The sequence below is a fragment of the Scatophagus argus genome, chromosome 5 (genome assembly GCF_020382885.2).
Source record: "Scatophagus argus isolate fScaArg1 chromosome 5, fScaArg1.pri, whole genome shotgun sequence".
Lineage (NCBI taxonomy): Eukaryota > Metazoa > Chordata > Actinopteri > Scatophagidae > Scatophagus > Scatophagus argus.
In genome coordinates this window covers 16,767,993-16,784,765 of record NC_058497.1, presented here as the reverse complement: position 1 = coordinate 16,784,765, position 16,773 = coordinate 16,767,993, and the positions used below count along the sequence as shown (strand labels likewise).

The following is a 16,773-nucleotide window of genomic DNA, read 5'->3' as shown; positions in this document are numbered from 1 at the left end:
TTGGCTGTTATCCAAAAGCACATCTTTAGTGTAAATTAACACGTTGGGGGCGAGGAGACTGCAGTTTAAACTGGAGATTTAGTTTTATGGTTATATTCTTCAGTGCTGCACACACATGGTCCTCCTGGGTAATGCTGGACTAATGTGAATTCAGACACTCTTCTAATGGGGGGGCCATTAAAGCCCACATTGCAAGAACTATTCATTTTTTATGAGAGGGGTAGATCTGTTGGCGCCGTCTATCAGGGGACGTTGGTCCTTTCTTACTGGTTTACGTCTGTCAATGTGTCCATGCAGGATTCACTAAAGGTGCAAGTTCACAGCACATTTTCAGCATTTTTTTTTTTTTTTTTTTTTTTTTTTTTGTGGCCGGAGGCGGGGGTGGGATGATGGTTACCATGGATCAGGAGGTGGAGGCCTGGGGACTTGAAGGGATCGGTTAGGAGGTGATGGACTTGAGTATTTGGATTTTGTGCTACTTTATACTTTCAACCTACTTACATTTAGATGGAACTATACTTTTCATACTTTATGACATTTATCGGACACCTTAAATTATGAGTTACCCTATAAATTAAGATTTTTCCTAAAGAAGGATTTAACCAATCAGTGCTTAAATTAGTTCAACTCAGCCAACTACAGAAGCAAACAGCAACAGCATATTGCAGTACTGATGCTTTAACTTGTGTAAAGGATCTCAGTACTTCCTCCACTGCTGCAAAATGAAGATTGGCTGGTTTCACAGGCTATCTGAGCACAGCATAATGATTTCTCACTCTCCCATCTGTGGTTGTCGCCTCTACATGTACAGGATTGGACCGGGGAGGGGGGGCAGTACAGTTCAGGTGAGTTTGAGTGTGACAGTGTCAAGTCATGGCGGCCATATGTATTCACGTTATGGTGATGTAAGATTATTCATGATTTTCCACATCATCCACTCCCTTCAGGCACTGATGCTGCTCCAATCCTATCGCCCACTACAGCAGACAGGTCGTCCTCGGCGGGGGGGCACCTGCTGTCCCGCTGCTCGCTGCAGTGGCTGTGAGAGCGGATGATTAGTGCACAACTGGGGAGAGAAAGGCAGACCTGTTAACACCTGAACGGACCTTAAACATTAGAGGATCGCACGCACGCACGCACGGGAGACGCAACATTACTTTCAGTCCCGGAAAGATCCAGACATGATGTCCCGTGCGCCGGGCGGCGCCAGGGCATCGTGCGGGACCACTGGCACCTTTTTGTCGGTATGTCTGGTCTCAGCTTGTCAAGCCCTCCGGAGCTGCGGAGAGGTCCAGTGCGGCGACGGCCAGCAGTGCTGTCCGCCCGTCGTCAACGGGAACGGCAGTGCCAGCTCCGCGGTGCGCTGCTGCAAGCTCCCAATCCACATCTTCTTCGACAACGTAGGCTGGATTACACGGAAGCTGTCGGGCATCCTGATCCTGTTACTGCTCTTTGCCATGGGCTACTTCATCCAGCGGATCATCTGTCCCCGGCCCCGCCGGCACCCTCCGCATGACCGCAGCGAGGAGCCTTCCCTCTTTCACGGGCACGCATCGGCGTCCCAGGACTCCCTGCTGGACAGGTACCCCGAGTACAGCCTCGGGGACTTCGCCTCTCCGAACCTGCCGGCCTACGACGAGGTGAAATATTTGCCCACGTATGAGGAAAGCATGCAGGAGATGCACAGGGACCGCTCCGATGATAACTTGCTTACGGAAAACGAAAGGGACTGTCAGGGAAGGGTGAGAGCGGCGGGACCGAGAGCTGGAGACCAGAGACGGGATGTCCTGGAGGTGTCAGGACCGCAGCACAGCCCAAGGACATCTCGGAACTCTGTCTGACGCGGAAACCAGAGATTGGGCAAAACTACAGAGACAATACAGCATTCATATTTTAGTATAATCAGGGTAATTATCTTGCAGATATAAACTCAAGTGCAATTATAATCCTGAATGTTAAGAATAAAGGAGGAGGCTGGGAAAATCTACGTGTTTTGTAAGATTATAGGGGATTACTCGCCTTTTGTATGCAAATGACCGCTTGGGTTAAGCAAAAGGAGATTATAAAGTAAGCGAAGGCGGCTGAAATTGACGCTCTTTGTGACAGGGACATCTAATTTGGCTCCGGTACAATCGCATTAAGGTTTTACTTAAGCACCTCAGTTTTCAAGTGGCACCGTGAAACAGTTTTTTCTTCTGTCAAATTCTCGTCCTTTCTTACTCTTAATGCTAAATATTCTGCTGTTGATCCCGAAAGACCTCACTTTCTTTTATTTATTCTTTCCTTAATTTGCATACAAAAGGAAGAGCACCCCCCCCCCCCACTCCACCGCCCCCCTTCAGTAACCTGAAATGTAGGCTGAAAGAGAAAGTGAAGGGAGGAATATCAATATTTTAATACTTTCTGGCCCAAAAGTTTTTATCAGCCAGCTTTGGAGCCAGTTAATTTATAGCTTATCAGCATGAAAGCAATATTCTCTCAAAGTGACTCCACAGCATGCACACACACACACACACACACACACACACTTCACTGGGGGCTGTCATATGGGCACTTTATCAGAGACCTGAGCCATGTCTGATATGCCTCCTGCAAAGGCTGAAGCCACAGCAGAGAAGTGCAGTTTTATTTATTTATTTATTCTCTTAAAGATGCTCTTATCCCGGGAGCCTTGCTGCCCCGAGGCTACACGTACGAGTATCAGTGTCTCCCAGGTTTTGAATTCAGGATAAAAAAAAAAAAGAAAGAAAAGAAAACAATGGCAGAGATTACAGCTGGCATGTTGATAGGGTGTAAGCTGCCAAATTTGTATTTTAATGACAGCATGTCAGACGAGATCACAACCGTGTGCCCCAAGCAGAACTGCACGGCTGAGATGGAAGAAAAGGAAAAAGGCAAGAGGGACATCCAACAGGAAACAAGGGTGAGACGGAAACAAGAGGCAGTCATTTCTTTGTTCTGCGAGACTTGTCTGGAGACACACACCAAAAATACTTCTACATCTACTTGTGTGTTGACCAAAAGTGTGTTAAGTGTCCCATGCTGATTTGCTTTTCTGACTAATGAGACCAGAAGTGTCAGAAGCAAGCTGACACACAGACACCTCATTACATGAGGCTTAATGGCCTGTTTATGTGGATTAAAGTGAGAGGTATATTTGCCATTAACTGGTCATTAAAATGCCTCATTAGATTAGAAAGTTAAGCTCATTGGTCATTAGACATTACTTTGACATTTACTGGGCATGTGGTAAACAGTCACACGATACTACATCTTCTCCCAAGATTTGAAGAAACTCAAGCATAGCATTATTTCTGGGCCAAAAGAAAAGACAAAAAATTACAGTGAGAATGCTGCAAGTAACGATTAATTTCATTATAACCTGTCAGTAATTTATCAAGATTAACAGACTCATCATTGGTCTGACTTGTTTCGTCTGACCGACAGATGATGTTTGATTTACCACCACAGAAGCCTCAGAAAACCCACAGAAATTTAGATTTGAGAGACGGGAACCAGTGGATTTTCGGCAATTTTGCTTAAAACTTCACTTAAATGATCAACTCTTGAATTTAATCTAATCTAAATCTCATTCCATCAATAAATTATCTCTACCCACAGCGAAAACAAAAACCAAAAAAAGTGTGGGAGTGTTTTTGGCACGAAATGTGCAGCTTTATTTACCCGTCCTTCCTTTAATTCTTCTTTAATGGTGCATGAGCAGACATAAAGCACCCAGTGTCCCTCAACTTATTAAATCATCTGATTTATCTGAGAAGCTCCAGAGTGGTTATGTGTCATCAGAGAGACCAATGCATACTCATTAGGACAAGGTAATAAAAAGCGAGTAATAGCAAAGCATTTGTATTCACCAAAATGAACCAAATATTTAGCTATTAAAATATGGACAAAGAAGAAGATGAAATACTGAAGCATCCGCATCAGTAAATGTTTACAATTAGAGACCCTGAGTTCCTCTAATGTTCCAGGACACTAAAGTTTGAGTGTGATTGTGGTGACTTAAGTAATCCAATACCGCCGGACTATGATGGCAGAGCCACTAGTGCACACTGATGGGCTTTCCTTCCCAGAGGGAAAACTGTGAGAGGGTGGAGTTTTGGACTTAAAAGCATTAAAACCATGCTTAAAGCCCAGTGATGGGCAGATTAGGTGGGGTACGTGCTCCTCAAGATGTCTGACGCCACTTAGCAGTGATGCTCAAACCATAAGAGGTGTGAATGTAGCCGCAGTTCACCGTGAACCAGTTCCCATACCTGAGCTGTAACAGTGGGTTTGAGAGCGGAGGGCATGACCGGACTTCTACGGTTCCCAGCATGAAAATTTAATCAGATTAAATAAAGCTGGGACATCCCTCTGCCCAGGAAGGGGACACCGATATAGCTGGTTTTCTTCACCTGAAATGCAGATATTACAGATCTAAACATATAGAGAGAGACAGACAGAAAAAGCACACATATCAACACAGTACACACACACATATACTCTCACACAAAATGGATTTGGTGTAAGCGACACTGGAATCTGTTCCAATGATCCAGTTATTCTAATGCTCACTGGACCAAAGAGCAGACAAACTTTAAAGGTCAAATCAATGTGCATTATCCTGCTCATAAATTCTACATTATATCTGGGAAATGTATTTTGCGGGGGAGCTGCATTGTTTGGCTATCAATCTAATATATGAGAGCTTGCTAGTTATTGATTATGAGAATACAGCTCTGTGGTTTTAATAAAAGCACAGGACCTAATTGGTATTTTGTGCTGCGTAGTTTTTAAAAAATGAAATACTTACTACGTTTAAAAGGTCTAAAGATAAGCAGCCTAAATGTGACTTTTCAGTTTCAATTAATCTACAGATGAGGCTCAGAAAGTATCACGTCGGATGTAAAATTGGGCAAGAACAATCAAAAAAAATCCTAGTCACACTGCTAAGGTTGGGTACAGTACGCTTTGATATAGTTTAAAGGGAAGTACAGTAATTTATTTCACTTCTGCTTCTCACTGTGTGTGGCTACTCTCAGTGGAAATGCATGTGAAACTTGACTCCTCACTGATAACTCTTGGATTAATGACAACTGGATGACAACGGTTTAATCACACAATGAGTAGGCTCGGAAAGAAGGCACATGGAAGGAGTAAAACCTCTTATTTTACTCCTTCCATCTGAGTCATAGTGAGACTTAGGCTACAAGTGGCTAAAAGTGCAGGGTGCTGAGGGGGAAAAAAAGAGAGAACAGACCCACTGATAGATTCTTCCAAGTCTACCGTTTTCTGTGATGTTTCACTATGAGCGCCCACTCATAGTTTCAGCGATTAAGCCGATTGCTTTCTACTCTATCTGTATCCACGTCATCATGATATGGTCTAGCAGTTGCTTTTGTGTCGGAGAGCCCTGACACATATCTTCTCCACCATTTGTCCCTTCTGAGTTGCTAGAGGAGATGGATGGACTATAATGGTCCGCTGATGCACTGGCCTTCTGCCAACCAGGGGGTGGAGCTGCATGGCAAGCAGTCAGTTTCACACCTCAGCAGAAAAGGAAATGCAAGAATAACTCAAAGAGAAGCACATACTGTGGATACCTTGGACTCTAACACACACATGCTCACAGAAATGCCCTCTGGGTGTAGCTGGAAAAGCATCTCTAAGGTAGTGTATGAGCTTTGTACAAAACCAGTGGGAATCAAGACATTAAAGGAATACAATAAATAGAGAAAACAACATAAAAAAGGATATTTTGGATGGATATATACAATGTTTCTACCTGTTTTATTCACATGGTTTTTACGGTTTACAGAAGTTTTGAATATATAAACTGTAAAAATATCTACATGTACAAAAAGACAAAAGTCAAACAGAAGCATTTGTGGATGCCTGAGTACACAATGTAAATTTTGACCAACGGAAAAAAGATAACAATCGACTTTGAACTTGTCACACTAAAACAACCGACAGGCTGACAAGACGAAAAAGGCCATAACGGTGTTGTTGCTCGAGTGTCATATTCTTCATGGCCTACTAATGGACTACACATCTCCAAATGTTCCCTTTTGTTTTCACTTGAAGTTAATGTACGTGGAAATAATGGTGGACATTGTACCTCGCGTACGGCACATTTTTTATTACTCCGAGTCCAAGCCAAACCACCTAATATTCACCAAATGTCAAAAACACATGGGAGTCAGTTTCTCCAAAGCTGATGTTTCAGAGAAAGGTCCCCCGAGCATTAACGTCGCAAGGCCACGCTGCTCCTCACAGAGGCATTAGCTGCTTTTTCTCTCTCTTTGGACAACTCAGTTTCAATCTTTGCCTGGATTTTCTCCCAGTCCACCTCAATCTGGCAGAGAGAGACAAAGAGACGAGATGAAATCAGATTAGATAAGACACTGTATTTTGCTTTGATCAGCATGTGTTTGAGAGTACAAAGCAGCTAAATGAGTCACATTAGATGATAACGCAGGGATCACACAGGATGCATGAAAAGTGTGGCATGTCTTTCCCCCTGGAGTGAAACTTTTTTGTCCTTATAAAGTGGTGGCACTCAAAGTGTGTAGGTGACGCTCGCAATATGGCTATGTGTTACCATGGTAATGCCAGAAGTTAGGGTGCAATCATCATATTTGAGCTCTGATTGTTTCTTGTTTGTGTGAGTTTGTGGTGGGGCATCCTGCGTTATGATCCATGATTCTGTTGTGGGATCTTGCTGAAATGTTTCAGTTTTATTGAGAAAAGGTCACTTCCTGTGTAACGTTAACCGGAAGTTGTGAGCGGGAATTGAGATTGAGGAAAGGAGATGAGAGATGACTGTCTACTACTGGCTAACCAGGCGTACACGGTAATTATTCTGAATACGGAAATCCATGTATTTGTGTGAAAGAAAATAATAGAGAATGATGTATGTGAAAATATGTTCTTGTTCCAGTTTTCACGGTGTTCCTTAACCACGACGAAAGAAAATAAAAAAGGTTGTGGACATCAGTGAGAGGCGTGATTCTTGTTACCAGAGTAGATACAAAGTGTATAAACAGTGAGTACAAAGCTAGATAACCTGTGGGAAACCTGTGTGATCGCAGCCTAAATCAATTAATGCAGCGCAGCAGAAAGGATTCTCTAACATACCCCGTCAGCATACTGCAGGAATCTCTTGTTGGTCTCCCTCCTGCCAAATTTCTGTAGGAACTTCTGCCTGTAGGCCAGCACGGTGTCCACATGGGTCTTGTGTTTGACTGCCAGCTCCAGTGCCCTAGACACCAGATGACAAGATGTCAATACACAGCCATCCTCTATGGAAAAACATATTTCACCGCAACTCTCACTCAAACTTAAGTTTACACCCTTTACTCCTGACAGCCTGGGAAAAGAATTCTCTAAAAACGGCTTACACTGTAACTCCAGCTGTACCTTCACACACACACACACACACAGTGCTGTACCTCTCCCAGTTGAAAAGGTCAATGTTGATTTGTATGGCCTGGTAGATGAGACCAGCTTGTAACAGAGTGGCCTCAGCCTCCTGGATCTGACCACTGAACATCAGCATGTGGGCCAGGGATGATGGCTGCTCCTTTATAAAGCTGATGTACTGCACCCTCGGTAACTGAAAGAGACAAAGAAAGGGGATAAGGTACTTTATAACTGATATCTTTGATATGACCCAAATCACAGTATGTCACAAAACCTTGTCTTTTTGAGCAAAAGATAATATCACAATCTTTTTTCTCTGTTTCTTTCTGGTCATATAGCGTAATACTTCTTTAGCTAATGCACTTACCTCCCCAATGGCAGCATAGGCCATCTCTGCTGTGGTCAACTCCCTGTTTGCCATAGCCATACCAGCAAGACTTGCCCACAAACATTGGTCCTAAAGATAGCCAGACAGAGGCAGTGAGCAGCATAAATGGGTGTGTGTATGTGCAAAGGGATGAGGTATGATGGTGTCGTTATAGTGACCTGTACATCTTGTTCATACCCTGGCTGGCCTCACAGTAGACATACTCCAAGCCATCAAGAAAAAAAAACGCACAGCACGCACAAACACACGCACATACACACTTTTAGTACACAGCATCAGTGAATGTCAACAAATGGGTCTCCACTTTATTCAGTGCAGCTGCATTCTTTAAAACAAAGCCTTGACCACCGATTGGCGAACAGTTCAGCAAACTTTACACTGCAGTCACCACTCTATAATTCCTCCTCTAATCAGTGTCCATCACTAAGACAGAGCTCTAATCGGAAACCGATAGTAAAAACAAATAGCACTGTAAGTCACTGCCTGAGACCATAAACTTAATGCAAAACTTGGATGACCACTCAAAACACAGTACAAAATCTTCCTTTGGTGTGCCTGTATCATTGTTGCATGCATGTAATGTAAGCCTGTTTGTATGTATGGCTCTAGACTACTGTCAACTCCTATCAGGTGGAGGCTTACTGACAACATGGACTGTGATTCTGGGAAAAGCCACGCTGCCACCAAACTCTTACCAGAAGTAGAGGGGGGGGAGGGGGGTCAAGGAAAAGGCTGTTAAACCAGTGCTTCTCTCTCCGTCCCTGTGGTTATTGCATCATCGCCCAAGCAAAGACGCAGTCTAACACTGCATTAAACGTGTGTGTGCGTGTGCGCATGTGGAGAGTTTACACATGCATATATACTGGACTGTGTATTTATGACTGAGGTCCAAGGGGCTAAATCCGGTAAATGGTGTCACCAGGCTAATTGAAGGCTAATTAAAGCCTGCTGGTCCGCTCCCATAAACCTGTCTACTGCCTTCTTTTTTCAGACTGTCTCACTCTCTTTCATGCATGCATGCATGCGTATGAGTGACACACACACACCACAGGAAACTGGAATGTGCCAGATTCCTAGACCGCAGGATATGTCACACTGTCTTGAGGTCGATTATGTAAATATTTTGAGAATTTCCCCACTGCGGGACCAATAAAAGCCTATCTTATCTTATCTTAAATACAAATGCAAAGTAGCGCATATGTAGTTTTATTTGGACATCAGAATCAGAAAACTTTTGTTTTCTAACATGAAAGGATAAACTGCAAATGGATATGCAAAGAGCAGATGTGTCGATGTCACAGCACGTATAGCCAAGTTAAAACAGAAGCGCCCAGTAATAGAGATATGTGAGTATTTTACCTTGGCAAAGCGGCAGAGGCGCAGTGCATCCTCCCAGCGTGCGGAGGTGCTGTATTCGTGCAGGAGTGTCGGGTAGGGAGGCACACTGCTGTACACGAGTGAACCGTCCCCTTGACGCAACGTCACCTTGGTGCCAACGTAGCTCAGAATGTGGGGTGCACGGCTGAACTCACTTTGAAGAGGGACAAAAAAAACCCACACAAATACATGTAATCACATCCTCACAGTTGTGTTGTCACAGAAAAGCCAGCAAGGAATCAATCTCATCGTTTGTCTGTTGTGAATAATCACATGGGGGGAAATAAGTTAGAAATAAGTTCAATAACGTAATTAGTGCAGTGCAATACGTTATAACGAAGTAAAAACTTAATATGTTAACATGTAGAGGATGATTGATTGTGCTAATTAAGAACAATCGACTTATTGACCATGCAGTTTTTGTCAGTTTGCATATGTGTGCATGTGTGTGTGCCAAAACGTCCAACATGAAGAGTAATTTGTGGCAGCCCATCACATATACAATTTTGCTGAACTGATGAAATAACATACTGACGGTGCTTCTTTTGTAATTTTCACCATGCTCGATCCAATATGCTTTCCATCACAAATATACTAAAAACCTAGATGCAGTTGTACAAGTACAGCCTTTGTATTTGTTTATTTATCAGCTCTTGCCACTTGGTATCCTGGTGTTCCACATTTACAAAGTGCATAAAAACAAAATGACTCAGATCTGGATTTGAAGCGCCAAAACAGTCTGAAAAAAAGTATAATTCGCCATAATAGGACTAATCATTTACCACAGCAAGATATAAAACCCACTGGGAAGGTCAGAAAATAACAAAAAGTACAATATAAGCATAAATTAAAACAAAACCAAATGTTCAGATTAGTGTAGCAGAGACATGCAAAAGTAGTCCAGGATTGCCTGTATAGACAGTGAAGGCACTCTGCCTAAGCACCTCCTGTACTGGCTGAAGCCGAGGACTTTTGGGCAGGAAGCATTGTACAGTCTGACAGCTGCTGGCAAAGAAGAGTACGTAAAGCGCCGCGTGCTGTACCGCGGGGAATCAGCTGGAAGGTGCAAAAAGCTGCTTCCATCTCTCGTCTTAGCTTTTATTTTCCATCCTCTCCAACTACCTCTCTTCCATGACTGCTCACATGAACAAATGGCAATACAAAAGTGAGAGCAAAGGACTTCACATGTCTGCTTTACCTGCCATCCTTTATGTACAGTGTTTTTGGCAGCAGGTCTTTGTCAGTGAAGGCCACACTCGGGTAGTACCACACTGTTAGCTGGTTGTCTTGGACTCCACAAAGGATGTTAGCAGCATCATTCCATGCTATACTGTGAACCATGCTGCCTACAGGACAGAGCACACACACAACAATCATGTTAGCCCAGTGTTAGCCACAGTTGTGTATAAAAACAAAGAGAACAATTACACGTTTTGCCAAGTGAGTTCCCTGCACCCAGTCTCACCAATTTTGCTGATTTTGGATTCTCGGCCGAGATGGCATAGAGTAGTCAAATAAAGGTCGCGATTCTTATCTATCAGGGCAATCTTCCTGTCAGTGGATGGGCCACACTGGTCGAGAGCTACCTCCAACACCTCCAGCTACATGTAATGACACACAAGAACAAAGGTGAAAAGGAACAGAGGACTGAACGATGGAGGGATAACAAAAAATCAGGACAATAAACAAAAAGGGGAAGAGCAGTTTGTACTCTGACCCAACAGCCACACTGTAAAGTGTGTGTATATGTTTGTGCGTGTGTATAAGAGGGCGAGTGAGACATCGAGTGGGTATATGTGTGTGTCTCAACCTGTGTGTGGGTGAATGTGTGTGTGTTTTTGGCCAGAGTCAGCTGGCTTGGGAGCAGTGTCTTGGAGCTGTGGAGTACTGGCAGACAAAGCCATGCTGACAAACGTTAAGTACTGCTACCTCCACTGCTTTTCCTTCTTTTCTAATTCCTTACTTCTTTTTGTCTCTTTTGCTCTTAGTCTGACTCCCAGTCCCTCCCCCCCATTCTTTTGCTGTGTATTTATTGTCTCTCCTTTCTGGATACGAGTAGGTATATGTTTTCGGGTGACACCCTGAAAAGATCCTTTGATCCCACATAGGTCTATTTAGATGAAATCTGACCTGTTCAATAATTAGCTCAGCAATACCTTCTTTAGCTAAAGCTTAAAGGTTGCAGGCAAAAAAGTCAGCATCCTCACCAGTTGACTCATATGGAAAAGACATGAAAAATAAGCTGCAGCATGAATCTTCTAGCACAGGCTGGATCCAGCTAGTTCAAGTATTATAATATAATAGAATGCTTTTATTGTCATTGCACAGCTGTACAATCAAATTTAAGTATATAAGAATAATACAATATTTGGGGGAAAATAGTCCCATTTTCTATGATAAAACATGCTAGGACAAGTCATGTCATCACCCTGAACAGCGCTATACCCTACAACATTATGTAATTACACCCGAGGAGTTATGTTAATATTGCTGGCATGTTGGTTAGCTAGCTATGATAACACACTTTGGTACTGTTGTGTGTTGCGTCTATGGAAAAGCCCCCCCCAAAAAAGGTAAAATACCCCCAAGGTATTACTAAGTATTCATATTAAGAGTCTGGTCACACAAGCATTTACAACAGCAACATTCTGAAATTAATTCATTTCAGCGCAATCAGCATGACCAGTAGAATCGTGAGCAGAGGTGAAGTAAATTTACGCAGAGCCTTTAACTGAAGTTCCACTTGGGGGAACTTTGACACAAATTTGCACAGCTGACCAACTGCAAACTGCACTGACAGCGTTAACAGAAGCTATCATGTTAGCTCTGCCATGTCCCCAAGTTTCAAGCACCACTTACTTTGTGAGGATACATAAATCAATATCACTGTGTCAATATCTGGTGTGACCAGGCGCTGCTGCTGCTACTACTACTACTACTACTACTACTATGAAGTATTAAGAGCTCTAATGTTAAGTTATCAGTTCTATGATGTCAGTTGTTAAGTTATTTACATTCTTCACATTCTTCACAAATGATGTGTTTTTTTTCTTTGCCAGACTGGAATCTGATTTATCAACATGTATTAAAACCCATCTTTTCGCCAAACTATGCGGTATTCATAAGTATCTATGAACCCAGGTCATAGAAAACTGGCTGATGTGTAACAGAACAACTACAACTGATCAAATTAGCCCCGCTTTGTAAATAGCAGTTGATGGTTGTCAGATTGCTGTTTAAGAGAGTCACTCAATTTGTCTCAGCTCTCTCAGTCCTTCACGGTGCATGTTTTACTTGCTAAAATGTAGGGGCAAGGTGATCAAGGGTGGCCGATCTCAGTTTACACAACATGAAATATTACCACTGTAAGAGAAAAGGACAAAAAAGGGTCATAATGCTTGTTTCTGAAACACATCAAGTCAATATGAGGGCAAAGGATTAGTCACCTTATGAGTTAAGGGCTTCCCATCACCAAGGGGTTTCCCGGTTAGGGTGTCAAAGAGAAGGATGACTGTAGGGTGGAAAGGAAAAGAGAACATCGTAAAAATACAGTCCATCCTGTTAATACAATTACCATGGTGATAGTGGTCTGCTCACCTTTTTCATCGCTCTTGTCCCGGATGGCAATGATGTCGTTACTAAGCGAGACACTCTGGGCATTTAGAATGTCGGCTCTCATACCGGGGAACTTGGGGGAAGATATCAAGCGGCCCTCATAGGAGTACATATACAACCCAGCTCCATCCACTAGCAGAAAATATCTGGGTGGGGGAGACAAGAGGATGCAGACGATGAGAGTGGATTAAGTGTATATAAAGCACAGAGGGGAAAAAAAGGACATGAGATGAAATGTTAGAGTAAAAGAATGAAGAGTCGAGTTAATCAAGTGACATGAGCGGGCCATATAAGACAGGTAATGCACATTAATAAAGCACTGACTTACTCAAAAAGACTCATCAAACTCAACTACCACTTCAGAATGACCAGTAATCTATTTAGCTCTTTGCTGAGTGTCAGGGCCACTGCACTGAAGTATTGCACAAGAGCTACTCCACGTTAATCTAATTTCTCCCAGCGGTTTCACTCACAGCCTTACTGTATGACAGGGCTGCATAATCTAGACCACAGCCCCTGTGTGTGCGTGCGTGTCTACGTGTGTATGTGCGTGCTTGGTTGGCTGCTTGATGAGTGGTCATCGCAGAGTAATGAAGCATTAGAGAAGCTGACGGATGACAACAGCCTGGTTTCTCTCTGGCTGCGCTGCTCCTGGAGTAGAGACTCACTTCTCTGCTTGCAGGATGAGGCTCACTGTTCCCTCCTTCAGGTCAAAGATGAGGGGAGTGTTCCAGTTTCTTGAGCTGGTATGAACAGACATTGCACACACGCAAACACACACACACACACACACACACACACACACACACACACACACACAGAGGAAAATTAGCAAAAAGACAAACTTCAAATAACAAAAGTGCTATGTCTGGTGAGAATACCATAGAGGCAAGACCAGAAATGTTATTACAGACAACAAGTTGAAGTAAATCTCAGTGAAAAGAGAGGAGATAAATCCACAGGTACAGCACGAACAGTGTAGTGATAGACATAGAATGTGTTAAAGTTAAAAATACGCCTCAAATTAGCCTGCTATATATCACATATGCCACATTCACAGAGGTCTAAGAACATTAGAGCCATAAAAATCAATATCTTAGTGAAATTAAGGTTTTTCTTTTTAACCATGATTCCTTAGTTTTTTTTCTTTGTTTTAATTTAGCCTTTATTTTCTTTATCTTTTGATTGAGTCTTAAGTGGAAATTTTCAAGGATTAGCTTGTGCAAGTAAACTGAGTGGAATCTGTATTTCAGTTGGATCAGAAAATGTCAGAAAATGTAAAAGATGAGCATGTGTTGTGCAAAACCCTGATCTGTCAGGAAAATTCTTCAATCAGAAGATGAGAGTTTTCAACAGCGGAGACAGGCAAAGGAATTGGCTACTTACTTGTACACATAGCACTGGAGGGAAGTGGCGACCACAAGGTGACCGTATGCCAGAGAGGCTTTGATGACTCGATCTCTAAACTCCAGCACATCCACTGCGTCATTCATCACGTTCCTCACCTGAGAAAAAGTGGGAGGAGAGGGGAAAATAGATGAAGAGTTATGTAAAATAAAAACAATCCCTACTTTAAGAGTAGGGATGAATGAAGCTCTCAGAAGTTACTGAAGAGGCATAAACTTTATACTACAGAGCAAGGGCCTCACATTTAAACACGCAAACAACAAAAGTGGAGACACTGGCTTCACTAACAGAGTGGTGAACACAGTCACGTACACACTGGAGTGTATTTATTCTTAATATACACAGGAAACAGTCTACAGTATGTCCAAGTATACGTAGGGCAACTGTGGTCAGAGAAAGCAGTTTTTACTGTTTCAAGTGTGTGCGTGCAGTGGTTGCTACTCATTTTTTCACCTGCATAGATAAATACTTCCCTCCAGCTCTCTCTGTGAATGAATGAAAAGGCCTTTTCCAGCACCAGGTGAAAGGTGGGGTTATTTTTACAGCTTTACAAATCTTCCTCCTCTGCTCCCTCCAGCAAGCCAAATTTACTTGCAACACAACCAGGAATAAAAAACATTTGACCGCAAGGTGGTAAATTTAGCTGGCTGATTCACAAACCACTGGCAGATGTGCACTTTTAAAAAGGACTGCGAGGAGGAGAGGGGGAGGAGGGAGACAGAAAAGCGCCTGCAAGGCTGAAAATAAATGGCTGATGACCTGACTTTGTTTAGTTTACACAAACTGCACTTGGTAAAGATGTCTATGGCAAACGAATGCATGTGTGTTGGCACACATGCACATGCGTGCTTCTGTAGTTGTGTGTGTGTGCGTGTGTGTATGTGTACATTTGGGCATGTTAGCCGCATGTAAACGCTACCTTGTGGTTAGAATGAGTTTAAACAGTAGAGAATGGTAGAGTGAGAGAGGCAGCTAAACAGGCTGCTCATTGTCATTGCAGGGCTGCACACTGGCACACTGGGAGGGTCCAACTTTAATATATGGCCACATCTAGTCAAGGCCTAGAAAACATTTGCTTCTCAACATAGCATTTTCACTCACCCCTTTAGAGTCTGCCCATGGCATTCGAATAGTTTTCAATTCTCTTCTTATGCTGACATAACTGGCTCTGTTAATATTTGCCCGATGAAAAAAATTCATTATTTTTCATCAAAGACATACTAATTTTCAGTGACCTGAAAACCCTTAAGGGAGACCTTTAATGAGTAAGCCACAATTATTATAATGGACCAGGAATCCAGAGGGGCTTCCAGCATGACTCTTTGGGATAAGCATATAACTGCACAGTTTGTTTAGGTGAAACTGACTCTAGTTTCTGTTATTGCTCTGTGTTACATCACTCTTTTATCACTTCTTTGGTTTCACCAAAAAGATTAAAACCTATCGATGACATGAGTCACTGGGTCCACAGACAAAACTAAACTGACTTTCTTTAAGGTTGAAAGGTGGCAGAAACTTAAACAAGGGTGTGTGTGTGTGTATGTGTTTTTCTGACCTCGTGGGGACAAAAACCTGTTTACACAGTTACATGTGGGGACTCACATACCGTATGAAGACAAAATGCACGGGGAAATGATTAAATTTAAGGGTGAAGACTAGGTTAAAGGTTAGGTTGAGTTTAGGTTAAGGTTAAGGTTAGGGTCAGGCAAGTAATGGTTACGGTTACGGTCAGAATAGGTCTCCAGGAATTGAGTATAAGTCTATGTAATATCTCCATCAGGCATGAAAACCTACACTCTATATGTGTGTGTGTGTGTGTGTGTCTCATTCTACCTGCATGGTTCTCCTCTTGGTAAGGGTGATCACAAAGTTCTTCCACTCCCAGTGTTGCTCCACCACATGCGCAAAGATGACATTCCCATTGCCGCAGGCCCCGGCTAGCTGGGTGCCGTCTGCAGACCAAGCCAAGCTGAACACGCTGCCTGTGTTGGGTTTCTCCAACGCATAGGACCACTGGAAGGACGTGTCAAGGGGAGAGAGAGAGAGAGAGACAAAGAGAGACACAGACAGAGAGAGAGAGAGAGAGAGAGAGAGAGAGAGAGAGGGAACAATATAGTTAATGGCCACAGATATTTATCTGCAATCTCAAACAATTACCTTGTGGGATGGTTTAAGAACTAGAAACAATGAGAAGCTTAGAGAAGAGAAGCAGTGAGAGTCAAGAGTCATGTATGAGTGAGTGTGTACATATGAGTGTGTGTGTGTACACATAATGTAAACCCTGCTAGAAAGCCGGGGGGGGGAGTCAGTCAGTCATTGAGCTGTGATGAACTGTGAGACACTGAAGTAGCGCTGAGCCCTGCCAAGTCCAGCACTCGCGCTCGTAAACATACACTCTGCTATCCTCATCTATTACATACACAGGGGGCAGGGGTACAGGGAAAAAAAAAGGAGGGTTTATATACGAGCCCCAAAACCGAAGCCAAAAGCTGATTAACAAGACCTCTCCCTCCTTTTTACAAGAAACAGACTGAAAAGGTAGAGCTTCATGGGGACTATCT

The 16,773-nt window shown here is 43.0% G+C and overlaps 2 protein-coding genes across 5 annotated transcripts in view; one reads left to right on the top strand and one right to left on the bottom strand.

Annotated features, from left to right (window-relative positions):
• The first annotated feature begins 909 nt into the window (after positions 1-909).
• On the top strand, positions 910-4,525 carry LOC124059352 (uncharacterized membrane protein C3orf80 homolog). Its single transcript, XM_046389271.1, has one exon. It carries the CDS (start codon positions 1,182-1,184, stop codon positions 1,839-1,841), a length of 660 nt encoding a protein of 219 aa, XP_046245227.1. The 5' UTR covers positions 910-1,181; the 3' UTR covers positions 1,842-4,525.
• Positions 4,526-5,756: 1,231 nt separating this feature from the next.
• Positions 5,757-16,773, bottom strand: part of ift80 (intraflagellar transport 80 homolog (Chlamydomonas)) — a 34,718-nt gene continuing 23,701 nt past the window's right edge. For all 4 annotated transcript variants that reach the window (XM_046389266.1, XM_046389261.1, XM_046389262.1 and 1 more), the window contains 12 exons: positions 16,046-16,225; positions 14,192-14,310; positions 13,474-13,548; positions 12,788-12,951; positions 12,637-12,701; positions 10,656-10,791; positions 10,389-10,536; positions 9,173-9,344; positions 7,793-7,882; positions 7,455-7,618; positions 7,141-7,264; positions 5,757-6,358 (listed from right to left, as the gene is read on the bottom strand). In XM_046389266.1, coding sequence (XP_046245222.1) covers positions 6,248-6,358; positions 7,141-7,264; positions 7,455-7,618; positions 7,793-7,882; positions 9,173-9,344; positions 10,389-10,536; positions 10,656-10,791; positions 12,637-12,701; positions 12,788-12,951; positions 13,474-13,548; positions 14,192-14,310; positions 16,046-16,225 — 1,548 coding nt within the window. In that variant the 3' untranslated portion in view covers positions 5,757-6,247. The remainder of the gene's footprint in view (positions 6,359-7,140; positions 7,265-7,454; positions 7,619-7,792; positions 7,883-9,172; positions 9,345-10,388; positions 10,537-10,655; positions 10,792-12,636; positions 12,702-12,787; positions 12,952-13,473; positions 13,549-14,191; positions 14,311-16,045; positions 16,226-16,773) is intronic.